This window comes from Watersipora subatra, chromosome 10 (genome assembly GCF_963576615.1).
Source record: "Watersipora subatra chromosome 10, tzWatSuba1.1, whole genome shotgun sequence".
NCBI lineage: Eukaryota > Metazoa > Bryozoa > Gymnolaemata > Cheilostomatida > Watersiporidae > Watersipora > Watersipora subatra.
In genome coordinates, this window is record NC_088717.1 from 3992410 (window position 1) to 4004753 (window position 12344).

Below are 12344 nucleotides of genomic sequence, written 5' to 3' on the forward strand. Positions count from 1 at the left end.
GAACAGTTGTGCTCAGCGCCCACACAGCAAGGAGTTTACCACTATTTGTGCGAATTGCAATAAGTAAAAGTTTTGCTCTGGTAACAAAATTGTATGAATGTTAATATCGAGTAGTTCAGCAGTGCAGAAGAGTTGAGGTCAGAAGACATTGTGAAAGGTATTGAACAGGCAGAAGATGAAATTGTTCCGATCTAAAGCAACAATCAGAATGCAATTGGCCGAGCAAACAATGCAAACGTTTTTGTTTCGAAAATGTCAATTTTTCTTCTGCATGTATTATAAGTATGGTTTTTTATTTTACCTGTTTTTGAATACACATTTTTAGAATTTGATAGATTACATTACCCATATATTACTTATAGATTTGCAGGTTTATAGCATACTGTGCTTCCCAGCGTTGCCCGGGTATTAAAACTCTGCTCATAAACAATGAGAAGTAATGAGAGTTGCTTGCCACTTGCTATTAGCCTGGCACAATGCCAATTAAAATTTTTAGAAAGCTCACTAATGACAATCACTTACGCAATCACCCTTTTTGGTACGCAAAGCCGTCTGGTATTTGCTGCAATATAGCGACATATATCGGCTAGCTCACAAATCAACCTCTGTGGCCTGATTGGTACGGCGTCGGACTGACCTATGGGAGGGTCCGAGATCAAATATACTTCGGTACGGATTCTTTATTCCAAGATTTTAATGGCTATAGCTGGAGGGACACACATACATTCAAGCAAACTTTAAAAATATATATGCATGTATATAAACTAGCTGTGCTTCCCAGCGTTGCCCGGGTATTAAAGATCAGCTTACCCTAGGACACTTATGTATTCGCCTCATCTAACTTTCGCGTTTTCGCGGAGTCATCCTCTCGCAAAAATTAAATGTGCGAAACTAAACTATCATAACGAACGAGCGAGCGAAACCGCGAAATTAAATAGCTTTGTTCATTGATAGTCCAAGAAACAAATGGCAGCAAGCGATCAAATTGCATTATCGACTTCGCCTACACCATTCTGCCTGCGGTTCACAATTACAAACTAGTCCCAAATTGAAATTTTTTTCTTATCGGTGAACCAGGCCGTATTCCCCGGAGCAGCTGGTCGGCTGAGCCGTCCCAAATTTTTAGGAACTTTTCGCTGCTAAGTACAGTCAAACTCAGATAACTCGCCCTCGGATAAAATGTAACATTTCATCTCAAACACAACGTTAACTCATACGGACTTGTTTGGTCCGTTCCCACGCAATGATAAATTGCTTCAGATAACTCGCCCTCAACATCATTTATTCGAAAAGTTATTTGCCCAACGGCTATGAAAACGGTTTTTATCGCTGTAAAATATCACTTTATTCGAAGCCATAGAGACAAACATCAACTAATAGTATTTTTTAGTGTCATTATTATCATCATCAGTGGCAAAATATTTTTGTTAACGACCTTTATAAAGGTTTGCAAAATATCAAGCTTTACCAAACATACGCGTGGTCATGTCCCATTGAAAGCGTGGAAACCACCGTGTGAACTTTAAATAAAATTGGCAAAATTGGTATTTGGTATTTATATGGTTTCAAAAGGGCAAGTTATCAATAAAGCCCTAGTATAAGTTAACCTGATGTTACTACCAAAGCTAGCAAGCCAGAACAATGGTAAATCAGCAGCATAAGCGTAAACAAAACAAAAATAAGAGATAAGTCTTTCGTGGCTATGAGTGCATGTTCTCCTTGCTACATCTATTGTCAATTCGGCCAGTTTCTTTGACATAATGTGGCTCCGAATTGTGTGGCATCATGTAGGCTATTGGTAGATTTGTGTGTCGAGGTTATTGCGTGTAGTGTTTTCGTTGTGCTCATTTAACACCGGCCTATTTTATTTAGAGAAACTATTTACAGAAAATTCGGAGTCTCTGATGGCATTTTCCGATGCGTACTACCTCCTACCATTTTGGATTGCTGTGCTGGTCTGCCTGCGATGCTTCGTCGGAACATATACTGCAGTGCTGCTGTCGTCCATACTCTTCGGCGGTGTAGAGTTAATGAAAGCTCGAAAAACAGATGATTTAATCTGGAATAGACTTAAGAAGGATGTAACTATTATAGGCCATAGGGGTTGCTCTTTGAACGCTCCTGAAAATACTATTGAAGGTAGGAAAGAAAGCTTTGAAGATTGCTGATTCAGCTTCTGATGAACTTTTATACAGAAGCTCATCAAATTTTTGCAATTCCCAACTCATCACGTGAGATTGTTTGTCGTTGCTACAGCATTGAACCTAAAGAATGACCCTTTATAGACTATAGAAGTGAGGGTTGTGAAAAATCATGATTTTGCTTCTTCTTTAGATAATTGATTTTTTTTATTTAAATTGACTTCTCGACGATCATGCTTTTTGATAAATTGGATTTTTCCACTCGTTTTGCTTTGTAAATTGTCTGTGCATGGCACATAAGAATGCTGGTAAACCCGCTTTTTAGCACTTGTTTGTAACTTTTGTGTTTTAATTTGTCAAACTTTTATACGTATTTCTTCCATTTAACAGCCGTATAGCATTATAGTGTGCAAACAATATTTAAGTTCATGGCATAGTGCTGCTAGCAGTTTTACACAAAGTGCGATTGACAGCCACAGGCATATATGTAAATAGGCAGTGAGGCAGTTAGGGAAAACTGTACCAGTTAAAGTTGCGACCTCACAATAATTCATGCTAAAAGCTTTACTAAATCAACTCTAGGTCCTAATTTCGAAGGACCTTCTGTAGCATTGTGTTACACATGCAGTCAATTATCTCCATCATATTTGCTAATTCATGACAGAGGTCTGCTTACAGATTTGTTACACAGCATCAAAACAAGATTGTTTGTCAAAGAGCACTGATTTTTGCGAATTAATGAACAAATAAAAAAATTGTATTCTTTTAAAATTATGATTTAAATCAACGGTTTGAGTCATGTGATTTTTTCGAGCCAACGTCATAGAAGTTATGCATTGTCATTACCATGTGAAAAGCTTTCAGACAGATGTACACTAACTTTTGCATCTTGTCATTCTAAGGTCATCGAAGCGCTACTCACATATTTAATTATAATTATACAATATAGGCTATAATTAATTTATTAAATAATTAAAATTTAATATTTAATAAATATAATTTGATGTATAATTCTAATTACTTGTTATAGCTGTACAAGAGGCTCATAAGCGAGGAGTGAAAGCGGTAGAATTTGACATAGTGCTTACGAGGGACAATGAGCCTGTCGTTATTCATGATTTTACTGTCGATCGAACCACTGATGGCTCAGGTAAGCTGTTTCCTTTCGTACATCAGCTTTCAATTTCGCTCTCATCTATTGTATATAACTAGAAGCCTTTTTTGAATTTTTGCTGTGGTGTTGCTCACATTTCACTTGTTATGTTTTATGTTATGTTTTTATGAAGCCTACATAACATATTAACAGTCATGTTCACTTGTACATGTACCATGTAATATATATGAGTTGTTTTTCTGGCCATTGGCAAATATTGTGAGTTAGAATGTTGAAAACTAGGTCAAACTACTAACATGCAACATTCAATCATAAAATGTAAAATTAGTTTGCAAAAATTTCTCAACTTCAGCACAGCTTGTTACCCTTGGTCTATGCAAATGATGCAAGATTTACAACAAATGAATTTCTTATTGTTGATTCGTTTGTTAGCTGACTCTTTAGTACTCCTCTTTTCAGAAATATCCGAACGGCATTTGCCTGCTGACCCTTCATGAGGCTAAGCGGAATGTTATTGGTGAGCTTATGTTCTTAATCATTTCCTGAGCCATTTTTCTCAATCTGGCAGGGCAGGTTGGCGAAATGACTTGGGCAGAAATAAAGGATTTAGATGCATCATACAAATACACCGGCCCAGGTTCCTACAATGGAGTGAGGGTGCCTCATCTTAAAGACATGCTAAAGGAGTGTAAGAAACACGGTATGTTTCTTGCTGCAAAACATTTCACAGCTGCTTCTCCTAATTCTGAATTGAAATATCTGCTCTGAAGGTCTAGATGTTCACAGATCATTATTTAGACAACTTTCGACTATTTCTTAGTAGTGGACAGGCAGCTCTGTCGGAACCTCATAAACTGAATATTTCAACGGTTTTTCATAAAACTCCAGAGTTTAAATTCTATAATTCTCTGCAAACAGTAAATCTATTTTTGTATTCGTAGACAGCTCTATTTTTAGCTTTTTAAAGGTTGACTTGCAACAAAATTCACATTACAGTTATTTGGTATCAAAAGATTCGCCATGTTTTACTCTGTTGTGTGGTAGGTGCCAAATATGTGGAAATGTGATTAAAAGCTCTTAAAAGCTCAAAAACAAAAAGCCGCCGTAGATTGGAATCTCTTGATTTCGATGACGTATCCGCGCTGTATGGTTATTGTCTTGTCACGTGATGTTCTCGCGTGAATTGAAAGGCCAATAAAAAGCTCAATATCAAACTTATCGTAGCAATAGTTTATGATAATCACTTCGGGTTTTACCTAAGATCCCGTATCAAATATAGATGCTCGCTACTTTACAGTTTCAGCTTGGCCATTCCGTTCGACTATTCATGTCTGAGTTGCGATCATAAAAAATGTCAAATTCTGAAGAGTTAAGACCCTGGCGTTTCGAGCCTGACGCTCTATCTGAAGAAAATCCTCAACAGAATAAAACCTCCCAGCAAGTAAGCACCGCCACTAGCCAGCTCTTATGTGCCAAGCTAGCTAGTAGTAATAGTTTTAGCTTGAGAGTGATAGAACGAATATTATTATATATGATTTTAATGATGATAATTATCGCTTCAATATTGCGAAAAAATAATTACAGATTTTTCTCGAATGACAACATTAACAATTTTAATATTTAAATCTAGTGCTGCACTGATATACTGTTGGATAACATCGACCTGATGTATTAGCTATGGTTGCATAGACATATCTGTTCATTTCTTTAGGAGCTAATACCACCGGCTACAGAGTGGTGTGCCTGCGAGCGTTGTCAAGACATGCCATCTCTTCCTGAATGTTTGTGCTGCCATTATGCTGAGTTTGCGCATTGTCTCCTTCACCGAGGGGAGCATGAATGCCTGCGTATGCATCCTGGTGTAAACGAATTTGTGGCGTCTGCACCCCTTGAGTTGAGGTGGAATAATTACCTGCGATATCATAGTGAGTTGGATATTCATTTAATGCCAACAACACCAAGGTTATGCTAATGTGTCAAGCATTATCTACAATTCTTGTGTTACACATTTAATGCATCAGTTGAACACACATATTCTGAACTCGTGGAACACAAGGAGAACTGGTATATTTGGCTTGTACACTTACTACAGTAGAGAGTGTATTAGTTTTATGATTTTATTATATAAAGATCGAGATTATTTTGATGATCAGCAATTATTGTTTTTCAATAGTTTTGGTAGATAATCTATTCCCATTTGGAGAGCCATCGCCAAATGCTCGGAAAAGGTTGTGTGCATACCGCAATCTTGTTTTGGTTTATGCCGCAAATCTTGTTTGCAAGTCTGCAAACTCTTCTTCATCATTCGTTGGTGGGAAAAGAGCCCGAATCTTAGACACCAAGCATGCAGGTAGAGGCCGTCGCTCACGGCGACAAATTTGCGGCATAAGCCAAAACACAAGCTTGCAGTATGCACACAACCTTTGTAACAACATCCGTTGTAATGGACCTCACTCTCAGGCCGTGGGAAATTAGATCGGACTGGCATCGCTTGAAGCCTTCCAGCTCCATGGTGTTAGAGCTGGTGGTCTCTGTTGACTGCAATGTAAAGAAAGTTACGACCAACAATTACTTTCACATTATTTGAATGAACTATTTAGCTAGATGAGCAACTTCATGTTTATGTATTGATAACTACTAAAAAATTTGGGTTTTTGTCAGGCTGTGAAGTAAAAACTGTCAAAGTTTTACCTTGACAAGATGGCTGCTGACTATTAAACCGCAGCTCTGATCCATCATAGTGTAGGCTCTGTATAGTGCGCAATGCCCCGGACTATCGCATCTACCGTCACCTGCCAAATCAAGCTCCCAATCGATTGCTGCCATCAATCCCTCGTTATGCAGGGTGCACTGCTCAGCAATACACTGTAAAATATTGTAAAACTTCATTATACAAGATTAATTTGTATCATTATCATTAGTCTAAGAATGTAGAATCCTCTTCCCCCTTTTTGTGCTATATTATGATGAATCAGAATTTTGAATTATAATATATTTTGCTTGAAGGATGACATATTTTCATTTCAAAAAAAAATTGTTTCTAAATGTTGTTATTCAATTAGTGTGCCAAGCTTTTACTCACATTTTCCAAGTTTATGAGTAAATATTAACACTCACACCATGTAAGTATTCTCTTTGTTGGTAGAGGCAAACGCTGTGGCTTGGTATTGCGATGTTCAGGAGCGACAGAAAACGGAGGTTCTGCGTAAGGCATCCGCCAGAAAAGAGTGATGCAGCTGCCAGCAGGGGGTTGATGACGTGAGCTCTGTTCACCCTGGCAGTTGTTTCCCAAGTGTACGATCGGTGACAGGAGGCACATGTAACCTTGAACTCTACCCATCCGCCTTCTCGCACCATCGTGAATGAGCAGGGGAGGGCGCAGGTGTGACAGTGAAATAGTCGCTGGAGTGCTGTCACACTTACTATTATTTTCTCCTCTTTGAAGGAGGATTCGGTTCTGAAATGACAACACAATAGTTGACTTGCAATAAGATTTGTACAACATCATTTCCTGTTATTATATCATATTTGCTTGATCAGAAAAAGAATAAATATATAGCCATGCAATCATGACACAGATTTTACAAAACCCTATCAGAATCCATGATATTGTAAACATAAAATGTGAGTAATAACTCTATGGATATTTTTTATATTTTGTCAAGTTTGGTTTAGTTCAGCTCTATCTTACATGTAATTGGAGAGCGTTTGACGCTGGCCAACATAGCGCTCAAACTCTTCCCAGTCTTCAGTGGTTGGCACAAACTCTTCATCTAATAATAATCAACTAATAATATTAATATGCTATTAACGATGATACCAGAAAATGACAATAACTATTTTATATAACATATCTATAAGTGAGTGGGGTTAAGAAATTTGGCGAAATTAATCGTGAAACAACATTATTTTATCAATTATATATTAATATATTACGTTTTACAGATAGATATGCAGTATGAATTAGTTTTGTTATTATAATAAGAATAATACACGTAATTAAAAAGATAAAATACTAATAATATAATATTACAATTAAATGACATTAATATTGTTATATTAAATATAGATTAATACAGTACTATTAGGAGAATACTAGATAATAACCCGAGTTACAACTACTAATACAAGTAGTTCATAAAATAAATTACTCACGTGCTTTGGTGATATGTGGAGTATGCAAACAGGTTAGAAAACATGTCGTCTTTGAACTGGCGAAAACAAAGGTAAGAGTAAGCAGACGAATAAATAAAGTTTGTCACATCCAGCTTCACCCAGTTGCTCCACGCCCGGTGAAGGTCTAGTCTTTTCTCAGCTCTTGGCCAAAAAAAGGTGCTTCTCAGTTTGGCAGCTGCACAAACACTATGTGGCGCGTTAGACATTATGACGAATTGAAATAAACAAGTTTAATATGAGATAGCGTGTTTGCCATTTGCGATAGATCAAACTTGAACTGAAACTAACATTATCTGATCATGTGACTTACAATTCCCGCTATATGGCGCGAAAAATTCTACAGCATTTTTCAACCATCATAGCGGACCAAAAAGCTCATCATTTTTATCAGAGAATGATATGCAATCGTTCAAGCTAAGCTTAAAAAATTAAACATATTTTTATGCTATGTTTTGAGATATCAGACCTCAAAGTTGCAGCATTACGATGCCGATAAAATAGACGCGTAAGAACAATAGACATGGTTTTTATCGCAAGCGTGAAGTATATTTGTGAAAATAGTTCGACGAATAAGGATGCATGAAAGTGTAAACATAAACTATCTCGCACACATTTTAGCCGTTTTAGCACACATACGTCACATTTTAGCCGTTTTGGAAAACGAATCCAAACTAGGGCGGTCTCGTGTGGCTGCGATTTTCTGTTCGTTTTTGAGCTTTTAAGAGCTTGTAATCCCATTCCCACATATTTGGCACTTACAACACAATAGAGTAAGACATGGCGAATCTTTTGATACCAAATAACTGTAATGTGAATTTTGTTGCAAGTCAACCTTTAAGGACCTTTAAATCTCGAACCTGTCAATGCCTTGACTGATTGTGCAGGACTCAGAGCCTTTCTTGACATAAAGGGCTCTCAGCCTTTTATGATGGCTCGAGCGATTGGTGAAATGGCAAAAGAGTTCCCTGACCTACACGAATGGGCAGTTGTCTGCTCCTTTTATCCGCAAGCACTCATTGCTATGAAGTGGCAATATCCACAATTTTCTACTATACTTACATTCAGGTGAGTCTTCCTGAGGTCTACTTGCCCGAAGCTGTGCTGAAACTATAACAACATTAATACTATCGTATAGCTGTCAAGTCACTTTCTGCTCAAGGTTCGTTTAAACTAGGGTGGTTTATTGGCACTGTTTCCACGCCGACATAGTTTGATCTAAAAGGAAAAATTGTTGTAAAAACTTCTTTGTGCCAGCCGCCTACACAAGATCGGTAAAATGTTGATACTATGTTTGGCCATTTGTGACGGCTGTCATTGAAGGATTACGACATGGTATTGGCCAATCACATATCACAATATTGGTCAAAAGTAGCATTAAAATCTATAGATACAGAGTAGCTAATTACTGAGTAGCAGCCATGATCTTTTATCTGTTAACCCACATCTCTAGAGTATTTATCACAAGCTCAAGGGTAGTACGTTGACCTCACCAAGTAGCTAAATAGTAGAGGTTGGTAGCACTAGCAAGCAGTGCAATGTTGTATTTCTTTGACTAAAACTGTGACCCACATTGTAAAGTCAGAGTATGAGTTTGTTTAGTGTAAATTCTTTGTAAACATATCTTTGATCTCTCAAACAGACTAAAAGCGTCTTCTATTCCGACTTTCTCGGTGGAAACATAACTCCCACAAATGAAATTCTGGTGTAATTAAGCCTTTACAGTGTAACCAAAGTTGTTGTTGAGTGTCAAGGGTGAGGCACACTAGAGGTCAAGTAGTAGGTACTGTGAGATGCTGGTACTAGCATCAGCTTTGAAACAAATGCATTGTTAAACATGCTGGATTCATCAGACATGAGCGAATTCCTTGTTCTTTGGAATTTATGTAAATCAATATATATTGCAACGTGTGTAATATATATTGTGTTTTGTTGTATGTATTTTTAATGAGTTTATTCCGGAAATAATACTTATTCACGATGGCATGATATTATTTGTGAGAAACTAGGTTTTTTTCTCGATAACTCGCACTGCTTCTATTTTGTGCGACCTCGTGGTTTTAGCTGGGTGTCAGTGGGATCAGCTGAGTGTGAGCGGGATCAGCTGGGTGTCAGTGGGATCAGCTGGGTGTCAGTGGGATCAGCTGGGTGTCAGTGGGATCAGCTGGGTGTCAGTGGGATCAGCTGTGTGTCAGTGGGATCAGGTGGGAGTAAGCGGGATCAACTGGGTGTCAGTGGGATCAGCTGGGTGTTAGTGGGTTCAGCTGGGTGTCAGTGGGATCAGTTCCCAATCTTAAAAAGGTGGCATGACAAAATATCAAACACTCTTTATGCACTCAGCTTCAGCCCGAGCGTCCGCCAACATGTCACCAAATTTGCTGGATGCTTCTTCAGTGTGCTTCAGCCTTTATGTGATTAAAACTGATTTTATTATTTGATGGTTAATAGATGAAAAGTATTTGTAGTTGAGAAGGTGTGGGTAAGTCTGACCTTGAAACAAATACACTAAAGACTTGAGAGTCTATGATTTGTCACAGGCCCCATGTGCTCACCTTGAAGGACCCTGATGGTCCAGAGCGTAACTCCGAGCTGTGGAAGAAGATTGCTGCCCCAATTGCTGACTATTTCTTAGACCTGACAATTCATAACTTCTGGTGGTGAGTAGTATTTGCCAATATTTTAATTAGTATGCTGACAGTCCCAAGCGTTGTCTGAGATTGTCATGTGTAATAAGTACGTGCACAATTATTCTTAGATGTGGAAAGGCGGTTGAGTGGCTGAAAATGATAATATCCTGGTTTGATTCGCGTTTTCTCCCAATACAGCTCTAATTATAGTAAGTATTTGAAAACAGTAATTACACCTTTCGATAATATTGCGAATTACTTGCGTTTATAGTCTAGCTTTGGCCAATGGTGGGTAGCTGATTAGGTATGGCTTTGCTAGGACAACAATTGTTGGACAGGAATTGCCTTCTTTGAGTTTCCTAGAGCCATTGTTAATCCTTTCTCTGGCTAGTAGTTGGCTTGCATCTTCTGTTACAGTTTTGGATTGAATTCAGCTCACATGACTTTCGAAAACAATTTTGTTTTACTGGATATCAAACAATTTACTACTGTAAACTAATAAAATTTTGTTTTAATATTATAATATATTGTCATAAAAGCCAAATAGCATTCCAGCAATCTGATTGAAATTCATATTTCACATTTTGGAGTAGTTTTTTTTCAAGATGGCCGTAATAAAAAAAGTTCTTGTCATCCCTAATACTCCAAAGTATCGTTAAAATCTATTATGAACTATTCGCTAATTGCGGAAAAGCAACTCTAATTTCAACGATTGGATTAGCTAACGTTTTTATTGTAGCCGTGCTTTCCTAAATTTTACTCTAGTCGTCGATGGCTTAATTTGGATTTTGAGTGCAGTCATTTATGACATGCAAAATAAACTATAAGCATTGTTAATTTTATAGCTCCTCGAGGTCTGCAATGTATCTAGCAACATATATCCATGTTTCAAGGTTTGTCAAGGTTGATCGTCTAAGAATTCACTTGATTTGGTTACTATCAGTATTCCTTAACTTTACCTCTGATCATTAAATGTAATTTTATGATTGAATGCAAGTTTATACTCCTCTACATAATGAAACTTAGGTCTAATTCTAGATTTCTATGTAAATTTGAATACATATAGTGAATTAACCTTAACCTTTATGTTGGTTACTAAAATTCATAGAAGTACTAAATTCATAGAACCACTCTACAATATTTGTGAATTGATCTTTGTATTCATAAATTGCTCTATCAATTGGCCTGTCAGAAAGCTTTTGTTCACTTAACTGATATTATTTTCTCTCTGATCATAGACAATATCAGCCTCATTTGCATACGATATGTCTGTTGAGCGTCAAATATCTTATCAGAAGTTAATTTTATAAAGATTCATGTATCTTTTGGGCATTGTTACTGTCTGTAACTATGTTCGTCAACTTAGTTATGTAGCTTCTCCATCTAAACGTCAATGTAAATGCAGTACTGTAGTTTTAGGTTTGGTAAGCATAGATCATCATGCTATGGGTGTTTAAAATGTGGAATTATCTGCTCTTTTTGAAACTTGCTAGCCATTTATTCTAGGGTATGTAAGTATTAATAACTCAAACACGATGTTTAATTCTGCAGGTATTTTTGTGGTGCTAATGGATTCTTTATGCAAGAACAGGAAGTAAGTGTGTCTCAGCTGAAGTACTGGAGGAGACGGGGAATGGATGTATTTGTGTGGACTGTAAACTCACCAGCTACTAAAGAGTATTTGCGACATCTCAATGCCCCATACATTACTGATGATTGCAGCGGCTAGACCAGATCAGTGTGGGACATTTCAGAACTTCAGGTGCATCTCAGTCACTGATATAATTTAAAAGACAAAATTAATGGGGTCCCATCCTGTTCTACGTAGTTCTGTTTGAATTTGTATGATTTCTAAATTCCGTTTCAAATTTTTGGTACTATTAAAACGCAAAAATTTTCTAACAAATTTTGATAACATGTTCTCACAATAACATTTTTTTCTTCACTGTTGCATAGGTCTAGTGAAATTGATTTTTGCACGCAATTCGCCAAGCTGCTAAACACATGTTTCAATTTTGAACTCATCGTGTAATTTGCCATCATACAATGAATGCAAACATTGGTGCTCTGAATGAGAAAATTTTGAAAGATTTATCTAGTCATGAACAGTTTTTTACCTTAGGATTTGTAAGGTATATGCTTATGATGATGTATTGGCAGACGTTGAGAGGCTATAAAATGCTCCCTGAAGTCAAGGTCAGCTTATGCAATATATGGTGATGTTGACAACTGATTAAAATTCTTGTCTTGTTATCCAATAAAGCGCCAACTGAGCTGAAGGAAGCGCAG

The 12344-nt window shown here is 37.2% G+C and overlaps 2 protein-coding genes across 2 annotated transcripts; one reads left to right on the plus strand and one right to left on the minus strand.

Moving 5' to 3' along the window:
- Positions 1 to 1326: 1326 nt before the first annotated feature.
- Positions 1327 to 12316, plus strand: LOC137405893 (glycerophosphodiester phosphodiesterase 1-like). The gene is made up of 7 exons (XM_068092339.1): positions 1327 to 1445; positions 1888 to 2139; positions 3172 to 3291; positions 3824 to 3955; positions 8316 to 8496; positions 9966 to 10085; positions 11607 to 12316. Exons 2-7 carry the CDS (start codon positions 1905 to 1907, stop codon positions 11782 to 11784), a joined length of 966 nt encoding a protein of 321 aa, XP_067948440.1. The 5' UTR covers positions 1327 to 1445; positions 1888 to 1904; the 3' UTR covers positions 11785 to 12316.
- On the minus strand, positions 5192 to 7460 carry LOC137406017 (uncharacterized). The gene is made up of 5 exons (XM_068092526.1): positions 7411 to 7460; positions 6947 to 7028; positions 6373 to 6712; positions 5947 to 6120; positions 5192 to 5793 (listed from the first exon to the last, which is right to left on the minus strand). The coding sequence occupies exons 3-5, from the start codon at positions 6610 to 6612 to the stop codon at positions 5620 to 5622; spliced, it is 588 nt and encodes a 195-aa protein (XP_067948627.1). The 5' UTR covers positions 6613 to 6712; positions 6947 to 7028; positions 7411 to 7460; the 3' UTR covers positions 5192 to 5619.
- Positions 12317 to 12344: the final 28 nt, after the last annotated feature.